This window comes from Sparus aurata, chromosome 14, assembly GCF_900880675.1.
Source record: "Sparus aurata chromosome 14, fSpaAur1.1, whole genome shotgun sequence".
NCBI classification, from domain to species: Eukaryota; Metazoa; Chordata; class Actinopteri; order Spariformes; family Sparidae; genus Sparus; species Sparus aurata.
The window spans coordinates 6,722,967-6,739,596 of NC_044200.1; the positions used below are offsets into that span (position 1 = coordinate 6,722,967).

The 16,630-nt window shown below is 42.5% G+C and overlaps 1 protein-coding gene across 2 annotated transcripts in view; it reads left to right on the plus strand.

Moving 5' to 3' along the window:
• The window catches only part of LOC115595586 (anoctamin-4), a 62,438-nt gene that overhangs the window by 20,876 nt on the left and 24,932 nt on the right, over positions 1–16,630 (plus strand). The window contains exons 3-10 of one of the 2 annotated variants that reach the window (XM_030440240.1): positions 1,722–1,946; positions 11,205–11,405; positions 11,701–11,849; positions 12,058–12,207; positions 14,421–14,521; positions 15,870–15,914; positions 15,988–16,119; positions 16,365–16,471. In XM_030440240.1, coding sequence (XP_030296100.1) covers positions 1,722–1,946; positions 11,205–11,405; positions 11,701–11,849; positions 12,058–12,207; positions 14,421–14,521; positions 15,870–15,914; positions 15,988–16,119; positions 16,365–16,471 — 1,110 coding nt within the window. Of the gene's footprint in view, positions 1–1,721; positions 1,947–4,074; positions 4,627–11,204; positions 11,406–11,700; positions 11,850–12,057; positions 12,208–14,420; positions 14,522–15,869; positions 15,915–15,987; positions 16,120–16,364; positions 16,472–16,630 lie in introns of those variants that run through there. The other variant, XM_030440239.1, reaches the window with a different exon arrangement.

Genomic DNA, 16,630 nt, shown 5'->3' on the forward strand with positions numbered 1-16,630 from the left:
TATATATTGCCGCTGCAAGAGATTGCTGATCGTGCCCTACTGAGGGAACGAATGTTTCCGGATCACATAGATCTTTTTTCAGAGAGCAATGAGTTCCTCTTTGGACGCTTTAGGCTCCCACGACCGGTTCTTAAAGATCTATGCAACCACTTGGAGCCAGCACTTCGGAAACGCACACTTCGGTCCAACCCAGCCTCCCATGTTTCCATTTTGTTTGTACTGGTATAACCTGCACTTAGGCTATTGTATATACACTTTTTCCTTCTTGTGATTTCCTGCAGCAGTACCTCCACCTCTGAACTGCTACCTGCTGCGCTCCAACTGATTTATTTTTTGTTTTTGGCATTTTGTTGCTGTTTGCTCTGTACTACGGCATCAGTGTCTACACGGCCCTGCAGTTTCTTTTATGGGCCGTTTTATGGGCATTAATGGGCGGTTACCTATGCTAATCCTATGTTAATAAGACTCACCTGGCACGCGCTCTCAATTTACGAGGAGGTGGCATTCATCAATGTAGGAACACAGCTGCGAAGAATTCTGAGGCTTATGAACGCGTTGATGAATCTGATGTAGGGTTTCCTTAAGGAACCTCTTAAGAACAACTTAAGAAAGAATCTAAGAAGATTCTTAACAAGATATTGGTGAATGAGGCCCAATGTTTTGACTGAGAAAACCCTGTACACTGTGTGTTTAAGTTGTCAGCAGAATCTTTAAAAGTAAAACTATTTTGATCCTGAATACAGAATCCCTCAAAGAAAACTGTCAAAAGTGAAACATTTAAATGTTTTTCAATGTGTTTGGAGGAAAGCAGACAAAATGTACAGCCGCTTTGGCTCCGTCATCCCGCCGGAGACACTGAGCTCAGACACCTGCCAGCCCGGAGCTGAGCTCCTGAGTCTCGGAGGCCTCGTGAAACTGAGAGAGAATCCTGCTGAGGACAAAATCGAAGGCCGGAGGCGAGCCGAGCTGGTTCAGCAATCTGCTCCTTGTGAAGCAGAAGCAGCGCCAGAGAGAGAAAGATGCTGTCTCTTCTTCTGTCAGGGGGTCACAACTGAGCAGAAGCAAACCTCTGCAGGGAAACTGACAATTATTCTTGACATCATTTTGATGTAAATCAAATAAAAATGACTACTTAAGTATCTTTACTTGTTTATATGCACAGGCTCTTTCACCTATCAGTTATATCAGATCTACTGTTTTTCCACTTTGACCTGTGGAAGTTAAAGTCTGAAGCTCAATCATGACTTTACTTAATAACGCGCTCTCCTTCTGTCCGTCTGTAGATGTTGAATGAGAACATGATTATGAGTAGCTGTAACCTGAGTGACAGCTGCTGAGTTGTTGAGTGCCTCCTGCTGTCCTGAAACACCGCTGCATGCAGCTGTAAGCTGCTGACAGCTGGTTGGTTGTTTTAATGATGTTGACAGCTTCCACCACTAGAGGGCAACATTGCTAAGAAGATTGTGTGATACGACTGACTGTCAAGGTTCATCTACCAGCATCACAAAGAGCCAGTTAAAAGGTCAGAGGTCACAGGGTACAGACAGTAGATGCAACTAAATCTCCTAAGACGATGTATGACAGAGAAGAAGTCATCTCTCACCATGACACTTGAAAAATTTGTGTTTTGTACAAGGAGATTGTAAAAGTGTACAAGATAAAGACAAAACAGAAATAACACAAATTGAGGTTAAATTTAAGATGTATTTGTCCTCTGGCAGGGTTTGACCTCGGGGGTCAGGTGGCCATCGGGTTCTCCCACTGGAAGAGTCCTTTCCCGGCGAGCGACCAGAATCTCCCCAGTCCGGACTGCGTTCACTCTGAGGCCTCGGCCGTCCCGCCCAGCAGCGAGCATCTCGAGCCGGTTTCCTGCCCGGCGTCGCTGTCCATCACGCCACTGCCCACCCTCAGTGCCAGTCAGGAGACGCTCTGCGACAGCAGCACGAGTATGTAGAGTGAAGCACAGTAAACAAACACGACCACCGAATTCACTGGTGCAGCAGATTGACATTAGTAAAGTGTTTTTTCAAAACAGCTCCTGCTAGTCAAAACACTTCATAGTGTCAGTGGGGCCCTTTGACATAAGGATAATATATACATACTGTAGATGTTTAAACAGTCTGGAGGTAGCAGGAAGCCATGGCAAGGAAGGAAGGAAGAAAGAAAGAAAGAAAGAAAGAAAGAAAGAAAGAAAGAAAGAAACAAACAAACAATTAATCAAAATTATAGCTTCAATTCTTTGCTAAAGGTAAGATGTGTGACTGAACAGCATTATAATGAAGAACTGTAGCGCTGCAGAGATCCTGACCTACAAATCTTGTTCTCCTTTGTTCAGTGCAGCCCCCTCAAATGTTACATCATCATGATCTCAATACTTTTAGAAAATTGGGAAGTAAAAATGAGTTGTCAAACTAACCCCCAATATGATGTTTTTACACTATCATGCAGCCCGATAGGAAATGGACAGTAAAACAGTTTTCCAAAAAGATCTGCTCCTCAAGTGATTTCATTGAAAAATGAGGGATCAAATTCAGTTTTCAATATGAGGCTTCAGCTGTCTGTGTTGGAGAATTCAAACAGATATATTATAGTATGGTATAGTTGCTGTGTTTCAACTGACCATCACCTTTTTTTTTTAATGTCATAGCTGTGCAACTTAGGAAAATGACCAGGAAAATACACACATGGGAGAAGTTAACCTTTCTAACATGTGGTTAACGTTGTGAAATTGTCTATTTTAACCCAAACAATGCTTTCCTGAAATTAACCAAGACATTCTCTGGCCTAAACCAAAGCATTCTTGTTACTTAAACCAAACCAAACTGCGACAAAACACTGAAAAAAAGTGTTAGAATGCGTAAACCTGGTGTAAAAATAATAATAATGTGTTCCAGTGGGGATACAAACCCCAGAGTCTAGTGTTGTACTTAAGACAGCTTCAACTGAGTCCAAGTCGTTACCAAGAGCAGAAGGGTATCAACAGCGAGACGAAACCAAGACCAGTGTGAGTCCCGTGCCACAAGATACAAAAAAAAAAGTGTAATATGCAAACAATATGCTCTCTTTAAATTGATCTGAATGAGCCGCATTCCCATTAAAACACAACCCAGAAAATAAATGAACATTCATCTTCATTCACTGCTTTGAATGCCATATTTACAGTATATGTGTGTGCGTACAAGTGCACCTAAGGTATGTCTTGATGAAAGCAGTGAAATCACTGCAGAGGGGAATTTTATGCGTGGGGGATTTTCCTTTGTTCCATATGAGCAACAAAAACGTACAAACACACCCTGAGGACCTGGGATCAACTGAACCGTCTTTATTCAACAGTGCTTGACTTTTATCTTCCTCCCAAATCATTACAGTTTCTGTGTATGTGTATGTTTTGTCTTCCAGTACAAGAAAATCATTCAGAACAGAATGTATCAAATAATTATTCAGTGCAGTGATATACCTGCAGCTGTGGTCGTGTCTTGAAATAAAGTGCTGTAGTACTCAGGCGCGTTCTCAATCCGTTCAGCCACACCGACTCACTTTAGGTGTGGACTTTATCGCCTTTTCTTCAATTGAAATGATGGTCCTAATGCAGCATTAAGCAGCATCACGATGTCCCACCACCCCTGCACTGTGACATCAGATAAACGTCTGGGAGATGCCCGCTTCATCTGTGACACACACACTGTTAAAGCCTCGTATTAAAGCAGCTTTGGCTGAATTAAGGAATGCCCTATTTACACCGAATCTGATTAATGAAAGGATCTCTTCAGGAGGAATGATTGAGTGATTTCAGAAGCCGCTGATTAAAAAAAAACAATAAAACATATTTATGGACACTTTATGGACGTTTTAATATTGAAAAAATTGTGAACGTATCCTTTAATACGTGTGTGGGCTGTGGTGTGTCTGTGTGCCCTTGAGTCTCCATCAGAGGATCATGCTGACACTGTCATCAGTGCCAACTGTCATTGTTTTGGGCTACAGCAACACTGACACGGCCGGCCCCTTTTTACTGGTTGGCCGCTGCCGGGGCAGCTCGGCCTCCGATTGGCTGCCGGGGGGAGGCTGATTAAGAATGCCGATGAGCGGCACGCACCTCCTCTCTCCCTCTCTCTTTCCCTCACTGTAAACATCCTGCTCGTGCTTGTGTTTTTCTCTCCAGAGAAGATCTTTGACAGCCTCTGCGAGCGTCTCTGCCGCCTGCTCTCAGCATCTCTGCTCTGACTGACTGCGTCCGTGTGCGAGTGTGTGTGTGTGTGTGTGTGTGTGTGTGTGTGTTTGCAATGCACAGCTATGTTGGATCGACAGACACGGTGATGAGGAGGAAGGAGTAAAAAAAAAAAAAAAAAAGTGGTGATGCTGTTTTCCCTCGTGGGACGTCGCGTTTGTCTGTTTTCCATCAGCGAGGTCATTTGCACGCTGGGGCCGGGGGGGAGGAGGGGTGACCGCTGCTGTGGGGGTGCGTGTGTGAGGAGTGTGTGGGGGAAAGAGTCTCCTGGCTGTTCTGGCGTCTGCTGCGGCTGCTGAGAAGCTTCCCCCCATCCTCCTCCTCCTCCTCCTCCTCCTCTCTCCCTCTTCCCCTCTGAGGGGTGAAGCAGCCTCTGTACCTCTCTCCACCTTCACACGGTGAGTGTTGTCAAGTTGTCTCAAAAGCGAGGGGCAGCTTGTTCTCCACGTCCGATGATGTGTTTGGTTTTTTTGTTTTTTGCTGCAGTGTGTTGCCGTGTCCTCCTCGCACTCCTCTCTACGCTGCTTCACCTCTTTTCGCGCAGTTCCCTGTGGCCATTCAAGCATTTGACCTTCACACACACACGAAAACACACATTCTCATTTCCCCCTCCGAGCCGTCCCCCCCTTCTCTAATCGTAACTGTACATGTTTTCATTCATACACTCTTCATCCTCCATGATGCATCAGTCGTAGTACACAGAAATGGGTCATGCTTCTGTGATAAGTGTGTGTGTGTGTGTGTGTGTGTGTGTGTGTGTGTGTGCTGTGACCCTGCCACCCACCCCACATCCTAGGGCATGATGGGTGCATCCGGATGGAAGGACCGATTCTTCCTCACAAGTGACTGACACCTGCTCCCCCCTGGAGACGCATCACACACACCCCCTCACCCATCAGGCTCCTTCTCCTCCGTCTCCCCTGCAATCTGTTATTTTCCTCTCAGTGTGAGCTGTCATCTACAGGTTGCCTTGGTTATGCAAGGAGCCACGTTCTTATGGAGTGTTTTTTTTTTTTATTTTAGCCGAGGTTTTGATCGTCTCTAAAACTTTCCTCGTCTCAGAAACTTAAAGGGCAGAGATGAAATAAACGTCGGCTTCAATTCTTGAACAAGCGAATGATGAAATAACGTCTGAAACCGATCCAATTTCATATATCATCTCCTGCTGCTTATATTGCAGCGCTGCAGGCTAACTGCGTGAGGACACAATAGCCGAGCCAAATGCACTTTGAAGGGATGCGCCAGTGGTTTAGTGTCGCATTTAAAGTCAGGTCCTTGTGAGAAGCAGATTGTGCAACAGAGGCAAAGATATCCACACTTTTTATCACTAGTAGAAAACACTCCATCCTACACTTGTCATATTGCTCCTCTATGGTGTCTTTTTTCAGATCTCTGCTGCCAGCTGAGTCTTTGAATCTAATATTGTTTTGTGTTAAAAAAAAATCTCCAAAGCAAAGCCAAGATAATCTGGATGACATCATCAGAGTTAATGTCAAGAAGTTGTGTTTGGAAAGGAAACAAAGCAAAGTTTTGCTCCTCGTTACTCGTGCAAATCGTTTGTGTTCATTGCTCTGACTAGATGTGTGTCTTTGTGTGTTTTTAAGGCTCCAGTGGTTAATTGATTATTTGCTTGCTTGTTGACTGTTGAAATTGATCACCAACTATTTTGATAATCAATTTCGCTTTTTAAATGGAAACATTTTTCTTGTTTCTGCGCTCCTCTAAAATTTGTCAACAAAACAAAGACAGTTCAGGATGTTATTTGGGCGTTTGGGGATCACTGATCAACATTTTACAACATTTTCTGACATTTTGGCAAATACTGGGGTCTTCTACCTCTGCCAAGGAGGTTCTGTTTTCACCCCATGTGCGTTTGTTTGTTGGCTTGTCAGCAGGATCACACAAAAACTACTGAGCTCATTTTCACCCAGTGGAGGATGGCTCTTAGACCCCATTAACCTTTGCTGCGGATCCAGATGAAGGGACGGATCTAAAACCTTTTGCCACCTTCTTTAACATTACGAGCCGTGTAAATAATAATAATTAAAAAAAAAGTTTTCTACATTTTCTCAGGGATTTATGGAGCTTGATGAAAAAAATCAGGTGTATTCAGGTGGCTGGTATCCATGAGTGAGTACGGTTTGATACAGGGCTATGGAGTTTGATACTGGATTAGGCTTGATTGAAGCCTAGAGCTATGTGCGCTACTAAGTGCCATTTGTATTTTTTTGGGCAGGTGGTTGTGAAGAGGCAAGGAATACAACTGTGGACATTTTTATGTGGCATGCGCTGTAACCGTTCAACTGTGTCTTATCATTGACTCTAAAATTTGCCTTGCGTTCTGTCTGAACTTAAGGCCACGCAGTTAGTCGAAATATAATGAAATACCAGCCATCACCATATTGTCCAGCCCTGGTCTGAACAAGAGCTACAGAAGACAGAATACAACTGTAGCTTGAGCCATGACAAGAAAAATAAACTTGAAGTATAAAACTTCCTTATTGCGATCCTTATGGATCATATAGGCCGAGATATGTGATATTGCCCAGAACCTGAAAGCAGAAACTAATTCAAAACTAATTTTTATTAGTAATACACCTGATCTAATAGTAATTTAGACTAACAAACTGAAATCAAACGTGCAATCCCGTCATCGACTCATTTATGTTCAACTTTCAACATTTGTAATTAAAGTTATCCAACCCCACAATCAGATGTTGACTGAGGAGGCAGAGACGGTTTACAACCTGAAAACGAGACGAGCGGCACAAGACATAAAACGCTGATTAAAAATGTATTCGATACATCAAAAAGGCGTAACCTACTTACTCCTGCACGCATGAATTTTCATGAGCAGCCTTGCTCCAAATACCGGAGGTCCTGATTCAGAACTAGTGATTCGAGGGGAGTAAATCTTTCATACGATATGCTGTCAATGAAAGGAGAATAACACTGGCACTGACATAAGGGGGTCAGCCGGATCATCTAACGAGAGAGTCTGTTTGAACGGCAAAGAAACACAGTGAATAAATAAATTAGAGTGGCACAGGCTTTGAAGTTTTTAACTGAACTGAACAAAGTAAGTCAAATCATCAAAATAATTAAACGGATTTGATCTGAATGCTGTAAAAATGAGAGGAAGGGGGGGCAAAAGTCAGTTTCTTCGTTTACTGTTACTGAGTTCTGAATAGAACAGTCTGCTTCACCCCAGCACGAGTGCTGCCAGAGCTTCAGGATCCCATGGGACCTCAGTTGTTTCTTGGGTTACAGTCGCACCACAGGGCCGTTAAAGTTTGATGGATACATTGTTTGACTGGCCGCCGCCTCGGCAGAGCGGTGTGATGAAGCCTAATATGTGGTGTGTTGGTCCTCAGAGAGCCAATATTTATAGTAAGCAGTTCTCTCTCCTCGTAATGAGTCCGGTGTTGGTGCTGAGGTAACGCTGGCGGTGAGCGTGTTGAATGCGGGGAGGTGAAGTTAACAAGCTAGTGCTGTTCATTCCCATGGTCATCACATACATGTACGTGTTAGAAGTGTAAATGACACTCTGAATGAGCTTCTTGTGCCAAGTCTTTTAGTTACAAGGCTTCTGCTTCCTAAAAGTTTCGTCTCCTGGCATCGATTAAAAAACTAAAAACTCACAACCAACGTTATATATTCAGAAATGCTTCTCCATGAAAAGAAAATCCCTCATTAAAATGTCTTAGATGTAACTCTACATCTTGGACTTCATTTAGTATGCACAGATCTATGAACTATCCCGTCTCCTGCTCACCTTCGACTCTGCTCATCCTACAGACAAACGGCACTTTCTGGCGGAAAGTCCTGAAGGAAAACTTGACCGCACCAATCTCGCAAACCCTACACTAGCAGATCTTCTGTTTGTAAGCCTTTCAAAACAGTTTCCTTGAAAATAACTAGTTAATCGGACTTTTGCGATCCTCCATTTCTCCTTTTCCACACAAAAACACAACACATCATTTTTAAAAAAGTGAATTTACTTCAGTTCACAGGGTAGCTAAGCTAACAAAGCAAGCTAACTTCGCTAGCCTGGGAACCAGACAAAGTTCGACTCATTTGCGTCAGCAGGGATGATCAAATATGAATCTGTTCTATAACTGCATTCCCTCTTTCCGGCCTCAAATATTTTCAGAAACACATTTCATCGTACCGTCGATCTGTGATTTCAGAAAGTTTGGGACCAGGCTGCCATTTGTTACCTGCTCGAAAACGTACCAAGCACCCCCTGGAAATGCAAAATGAAGTGAGAGGTTCCAGGCGAAAACGTATTTGCAAATTAGTCTAGCGATGCCAGGTTAAAGCTTATCTGCCAAAACTTGCTGGATCGACTCTCCTCCACTACCCCTTCTTTCTCCATACGGAGAGACCCACCCTATGAATTGACAAGACTGGCTCCTCAGCCGTATGACATGTAAAAACCTGGCTGCTCATAAATCCAGATTCATGTGGTCGTGCCTGTCCCTTTTGGAGAGCTTCACACAGGGGAATGTTTACTGGCACTCTGAGTAAAGGCAGAGGACGCTGAGTACTGATTTTTCTTACCAGTAGAAAATTTATCGCCTTTCTATTAGCTGCATCCACAGGCTCCAATGTTCCGAGGCATCAGCGGCTGATTAAGAGCCGAGGCGCTTCCCCAACCTCTATCTCTGTCCCCGCCACTGCGGCTCAGCAGAAATTTTTAGCTGAGTCACCGTTCATGTCACAAGCAAATATTCAGCGCGCAGACCTCTAATACAGCCACCCACCTCTACTGAAGACTCTCCAGGGATCTGGAAGTAAGAGATTCAGACCCGTTTAGATAGAGTTAATTGAAACTGTTTTGCAAAGCTTTTGAATAATTCTTATCCCCCCAAAGGACTCAGTCTGGTTGACAAATAGGCCCAATTAGTGCGTGTGTTCCCATAGAGAGTCTCCGCCATTTCAAGTTCTTTCAAGGTTAATCCTCATGAAGGAGATAAAAGTTACTGAGCCGTCATTTTCTCTTTGGTTTTTTGTGTGTCTTTGACTTTCACATACCTTTTTTTCATTTATTATCTATTACCTTACCCTCTCTGTTACCGCTCCTTGTTTTATCATTCCACCCCGTCTCATTTATCTTTCCCACAATAACCACAACCCAGGCAAGAAGTTTGCAACTGTGTGAATGATTATCTCTAAACTTGTTTCGGCTTTGACTGCTGAAATGGACTTTTAACGAGACTAATCAAGAGTCCAACTTCCCACCGTATAAGTTCATCTGTTGCACAAAGCTTTTTAAAGTTTTGCCCGGTCCTCAACAGACTTAAATCAGCAGGGTGCTCTGGGTTACCTGAGACATTTCCAGACCAAAGAACATGTCTGCCAAAGCTAGCTTCAAGATGCTAACCTCCTGTGTTATTTGGAAGACAGACGGATGTTTTACAAGGAACATTAATCAATTACTGAACCGTAAACTCCTCACCTATCGTGATGAAAAATTGACATAATTCAGTCATAATTGTTGATATTTTTGTCAAAGTTGCCCCAGCCATTACTTTCATATGAATAATGGGTCTGATAACTGCGTAGTGTGAAAGGTGCCGCTCATAGTGATGAGCCCACAGAGAATTTTAGCTGCTTTAAGTTCATTGTTTTTTTAGGATCTCATCTGTTCGGTCGTTGACTTTTTTTCTCAGCTCTCATTAGCTTCATTTCCAGTCACAGCAGGTAGCTGTTTTAGTGCAATGGCTCTGTTAAACCTTCTGTCTAGGCCCACCTGTCTGAAGAAACAGCAGTCAGGCAATGTTAGCCAGCATTTAGCAGCTGTACCACTGCCATATATTCTAACAGAATATTTATTATTATATATATTGTGTAGCTGATTTGTATTATATATATAAAAGTTAGTTGGACAGTGATTATTGGACTTACATTGGCCAGAAACAGTTGATTGTATCTGCTGGATAAGTAGCCTAAATTAGATACTGTTTGTATCTTTTATAAGGTGAAAATCAGTAAATGTCTTATTTACATGTGCAGTCTGGCAAAAAAAAAAAAAAAAAAAAAAAAAAAATGGCTGTCAATTGGATAGTCCATGAGTAAAACCATAAGTCTGTATGAAAGTAGTCGCTGGGTTTACGCCTTGGTTTATTTCCAGGTCAGTGCTGTCATAGGAGATAAGCTAATTTTCTCTGTTGTTATATGAGTTTGGACAGGACCAAATAATGCAATGCATGGTGACAATTAAGCCAGTAGGTTGAAGCTAACATGCTTCCAACGTTAGCTAATGCTGTTAAACTTTAGAAAAGGTGAATAAAGAAAGATGTCATCCCTCAGTTTGTTGATTGGATTATGGGGACTTCCTGTGGCACACGTCTATCCAAAATTTGCTGCAAAATTTAGCATTTTTCAGCATACTTGAGATATATTCAGGACATATTCAGGGCTTTGCAGACACATGGGAGACAATGAACGTTTGGTTGACTCGCATATGCACATAAACTGTGAAAACGAAGCAGTAAAGCTAGTCTAACACGGACTTGCATGAAAAGGTGACTCAAATTAAAACTCATAACTAAAATCTAGTCTTGAATTCTGTCTTTTACCCACTTGTATAATGGAAATTGTGGCCCTTAAAAAGTATTATAAAGTCAACAGGCTGCCTTAAATATAGAATAGTTGTAAGCACAGCACTTGTGTTAATGGTGACAATGTAGAGCTAATTACATGCTGAGAGTTGTTTGTGTGTGAAATGGATTTGAAAGTAGCATTCACACTTCAACCACAATGCACTCATGCTCAATATGATGACTGTACTTGCCTAGTCGCTGACATAAGTTTTCTCACTGTGAGCTAACATCCTTATGTTCCATGCTGTTCTTATTGTGACTTGACTATAAGATCAAGAAATGCACCATTAAAGGGACAGCAGGTAGTATCCAAACATCGTCCAAACATGAGGAAAGAATGTGTAAAAAGGTTTGTCTGTGTCTTACAGGCGTGAGTTTATCTCTACATGGGTCTGAGCCCCAGTGGCGGAGCCTCCATCGACGAAGAGTCCCGCTGCAGCCCTCGGCCTCAGGCTACCAGGCAGCGGACAGACCTCTCGCCTTCTCCACCTGCGGGAAGGCCGAAATCATGGAGGAATCCTCGGCTGAAGTCCCGGACTCCAGCACTCAAGACGATGTGCCTCCCCTCGGTGAGACACTGCAGCACCGCGGCTTGAAATGTCTGTGTGGCTTACATCAAAAACTGTCATTCAAGGCTAAAATGGTTCTGCTCAGCTACCATTAAGCAGCTAAAGAGACATGTATTTTTTCCAAGAGGTCGGTTGAGACCAAAACAGAGCTAAAAGCAGAGTAAATATTGTTCTTAAACTTGTAAGGTGGCCAGAAATAAGACTGTAAATACATGCTAATATTTTCCTGTTGACTAACTTTCACTGTACTTTACTGTAATTTCACTCATGTACACTTTGCTCATCTTCCCGCCAGCTGTGAAGGACGTTAATGTGCTGCTTGAGAGAGAAAGGTCAGAAGGCATCAGCAGTCCGTCCAGAGACGACGACTCCACCCTGCTGAATCCAGGAACCCACAGCAGCATCCTGGAGGACAACACCAAGTCTGAATCAGGCCTCCCAGAGGTCAGTGGGGGATCTACAGATCTCCATCTTACTCCCCTCAGCCCAACTGAACATATAGGCCAGTTTTGGACAGGAATAGTTTGGATGTCCTTCCCTGATAAATGATAGATAAGATGTCATTTAAAACAAGGTGACAGACTCTTCCTCTTAATGGCCAGTTACGGTCCTGTCATTAATCTCTGTTATCTGTCTGTCTGTGTGTCTTCAGGGGAGGAGTAAATCCTGCGGCCTTTGCTTCAGCGATGGAAAGTGCCGCATTGACTACATCCTGGTTTACAGGAAGTCCAGCTCACAGTCAGAAAAGAGGGAGATATTTGAGCGGAACATCCGTGCAGAGGGCTTACAGATGGAGAAGGAGGTAAAGAGCAGGAACGCATGCTGTTTATTTCATTATGATGACAAGAGTTCAGCCAAATGAAGATGTTAGCAGCTTGGTGTCGTCTTTGTAACCGCCCACACATACTTGCCTGGCCTGCCTCATTGGATAAGCAAATACTTTTGTTGCGCTGTTGAAGAAAACAGCAACTTATAAGTAACCACAAGGCAAAAGAGACATAATCAATAATTGTCAAACCTTTAGGTGGGTTTAGTATTTAACAGTTTAATTATTTAGCATTCAAAATGTTGAATAAAGAGGCTGAAGTTACAAGAGCTTAAAATGTCCTCTTAAATTGCATGAATTGGATTTTATGACAGCACAACAGGCTGCAAAAACAACACTGACCTATTTTTAGCCAAGTGGGGGGGGGGGTAAATGTGTGTGTGTTCAGCAGACATACAGCAACACAGTGCTGTTGTAGTGTAATGTCCACATCAATATATTTTTCGTGTATTGTGTGTATTTTCTGTTCTGTGTTTTTTGTTTACCTACCCTGCGACATGTATATGCAATTTAGCTGCTAGCTTTCTCCGGTACAACTACTTCAAATGGTTCCACAGTCTCTGTAAGAATAAACAATACAAATATATAATATAAAATACAATACAATACATAAATAAATAAATAAACACTAAGTTTTTTTTCGGCCCGTGTTCTCGCCAGTCCAGTATTCACTCTACTTTTAGCCCAGTTTTGGTCTCCACCAACTCCTAACGGAATGTAACACTTTAGCAGCCAAATACTCCATGATGTCCACCAACTAGCTGTTAACTTTGTCAGCTGTTTGGTTCTGGGAAGGGAGTGTACATTTAGTTGGTCACAGCTTATTTTTTGCTGAAAACAGCTACCTGCTCTTTGCTGGAGACAACGTTGATAGTGGTGATGATGCCCCTGAAACCAAAACAGAGGGCTGAAAGACGCTAAAACTCATGGCAGTGCTCCACAGAGGCGCAGAGTTTATATGAAAATATTGATTGAGCAGCTTTTAACTTGATTTCTTTGTATTGCCAGCAGCCCGAAAAAACGGAAACTGTTTCAATTTTGGCATGTACTGTAAGGTAGAAAAACAAAGAAACATTCCTATTTAAAAAAATTTTATCACCTAATACCATCATGAATTAATAAAATGTTTAAAAATCTAAATCATTAAAATTCTTACTGACTCATTCAGCTAATCATAACCCCTCAAGAGAGACCTGAAGTCAGGTGCAGCTACAGAGCAGGGCTCCCTCAGCTGATGAGGATTAAATGTCTCGCTGAAGGGCACCTCAGCAGGGCAGGCATTACAGTCACAGGGCTCCACCTGAATAACGGCCTTCATAATCACATCAGGCCTCCATGTCTGTTTTGAGCAACGTTATTTTTGGTCACGCTGTTCGATCAGGGGACTTCTTCGCTTTCTGCCCATGCAGCCAAGCAAGAAAAGCCTCTTCTTTAAAAAGAAACTGTTGATTGGTGGGTTCTCGTACTGACAGAGAATTAGCTTCGCAGTGTACTTTGGCAAACCTGCAGCTGCATTGATAGTGTGCAACATGAATCAATACCAATTTGTGTGACGAAGCAATTTCATACCCAGTCCTATAATGCATGTAATCTCAGTGGGCAGATTGCTGAGTTTTAAAACGCTCTGAGCCTTTGTGCCCGGTCTGACGACCGAGTGCTGTTGTGACGTCCATCGGCGAGCCATCACTCTTATAGCCAAAACTAATCTGGTGATAGCCATTTTCTCACTGGCTGTTTCTTATTGAGCAAAAACTGTCAGTTTGAAAGAGTGGAAAATGCGGTTGTTGCGCTTTGTGTTTGCTCGTGTGTGTCTTTGTGTGTGTGTTGAGTTCTGGACTACTTGCCAATGCAGTAGCATCAAGGTCATCATTATCTGGAACATGCAGAGGAAGACAACGATTCTTGTCTCCTCCGACCCCCACTTGTTTTTCTTGCATGGAGCCATTTTGTTATTTTTAGGTATATTTTCCACTCCTGATTCATGTACCTTTAGACTGACTCCTACTCCATCAGGAGGTGCAGGTAAACAGCTGGAAAGTGCTGACGCGAGCAAACATATTGATGCAGAATGGATGTTTATGCCGCTGACTGCACCGAGGTGATATTTTGTAGTCCTATCCATTCTAACAATCCTGAATTACTTTTGTCTGACTGACTTTAATTGTTGTATGTGTTTGGTTTCCTCACAGGCCTCTGTAACAAACAGTGATGTGATTTTTCTGAAGCTTCACGCACCGTGGGATGTTCTCTGTCGCTACGCAGAGCTCATGAACATTCGCATGCCTTTTAGGTGAGACAACAAGGGTCCAAACATTTGTTTTATGCATTTTATTATTCATAAAACATCTGCAAAGGCAGATGTTTTGAGTATTTTAAAGGTGCAATATTCATTCATACTCAAAACAAATAAGGGGTGGCATATCACCAGAAACCGCTAGCTGCTGCTAACCGTATCTGCCATTAGCTGGTTAGCTCAGTTTGTCGTGCAACAAGCAGTCCAAACTGGGAAGTGTTTAGCTGGTTAGCATGCTAAATACAATAGATATCTCTGCAACACAAGATTTCTACATATTCATCGCATTCTGTTGATCATTTCAGGCAATTTTTAATGTTTTCAACTCAAATTCTTTCATAATGTACCTATAAATATAAGTTTGCTGGCTTGTAGTCTTCTTATTCACTGCTTTTATTCACTGCTTTTCATAGTGTTGCAGGAATGAGTCCTTGAAGCCTGAAATAAGTTAGAATATTTGCAACTCCGCTACCCTCGTCACAAAGTCAATCTTTTTTCTTTTAATGGTTGTGTTGTTAAAACAAGCTTGAGAGTTGTCATGTTTTGTTCTATGACATAAAACCCATCAGTTAATACCCCACTTGTGAGCTGTAACAAGGCGGTTGCTAACGAGTGGCTGAATGACACCACAGAAGTTGTCAGGGACATTAAGCGTCATTACTCCGAGACTCACGCACTCACTAATCCATCTTTACTGGCGGATTTGATTTGCAAGCTATTCCAATTCTGACTTTAGAACTTGTGGATCGACCTATATATAGTAAAGTCTGTATGGTATAGTGCAGTAAGAAGCTTAGCGGTGTTGACATTGAAGTCATGCAACCATGATGTTTGTTACAGCCTAACGTTAGCTTTTCACTTCCGGCAATCGCATTCAAATTAAAAGAAATTTTAACGGCGACCTTCGTTTCTGAAGACGATCTTGCTTAACAAATTCTGAATGTAACGCGATAATGTATGTATATCGCAAACTTGTGTTTGCTGCGGAGCTTCTGTTCCGCAATAATCCAACATCCAATTGAAAAGCTCCCAAGGGTTTTTGTCGAGGGAATCAGGGTATTGCTAACTTCTGGGTTAGCCTTTGTTTCCATTACCAACTGTTGATTGGTGAAATACAAACCAATGGCAAAAATATGATTTGCATTGCCCGACATAACAACATTTGTAATATTAGTACTATTATCGACATTAGTATTGGCAGCAATAGTAGTAATAGTCATAACGTGGTAAAAAGAACAGGACATTTTAGTTGTAACAGAAGCAGTAATAGTAATGTTAGTATCAATCATCCCCATTGTTGAACTGTATTAAGTGCTAATCATTCCCAATGTCCTACATGTTCCAGGAGGAAAATCTTCTACATGCACCGAAGGCACAAGTTCATGAGCAGGTGAGGCAGCATGAGATCAGCTGACGAAGCACAACTCTGCTCTGGCAGCTTTAACACAAACTTCACTTTACAGGATGGAGAAACGCATCAACAAATTCCGCGGGTGGCTTCCCCGCAAGCCCATGAAGTTCGACAACGACACCCTGCCCGACCTGGAGGAGAATGAGAGCTTCACCGCCCCCTTCAGCCGATCGAGGATACATCAGTGAGTTCTTTATACAGTCGCCCTCTTAAAAAAAAACCCATCCCACAGAAATGACTCGAACTTTATCTTGTGCTGGTGCCTGGTCTTTTCCATTTCCTCTTTAATTCCTTTTCCACTTGAAAATCTCTCTGTTGCCTTCCTCATACAAATTTGACCCAACACACACACACACACACACACACACACACACGGACAAACACAAATCATTCAGACAGATTTGTAATAACTGGTTCGTTTCCCTGCAGTTTCATCATCCACAACAAAGACACTTTTTTCAACAACGCCACCAGAAGTCGCATCGTCCACCACATCCTCCAGCGGGTCAAATATGAGGAGGGTAAAAATAAGATGGGTGAGTTTTTCCCCTTTGCATCGTGAAAAATTCGACTGTAGAGATATTAAAAAATGAATGGAAAATGGCTGCTAACTTGAGGAGGGGTGCACAAAGAAAATGGAAGAAATATAGTGTCTGTCTTTGTCCAAATACACCACTATTTTGTGCAGTTAACAC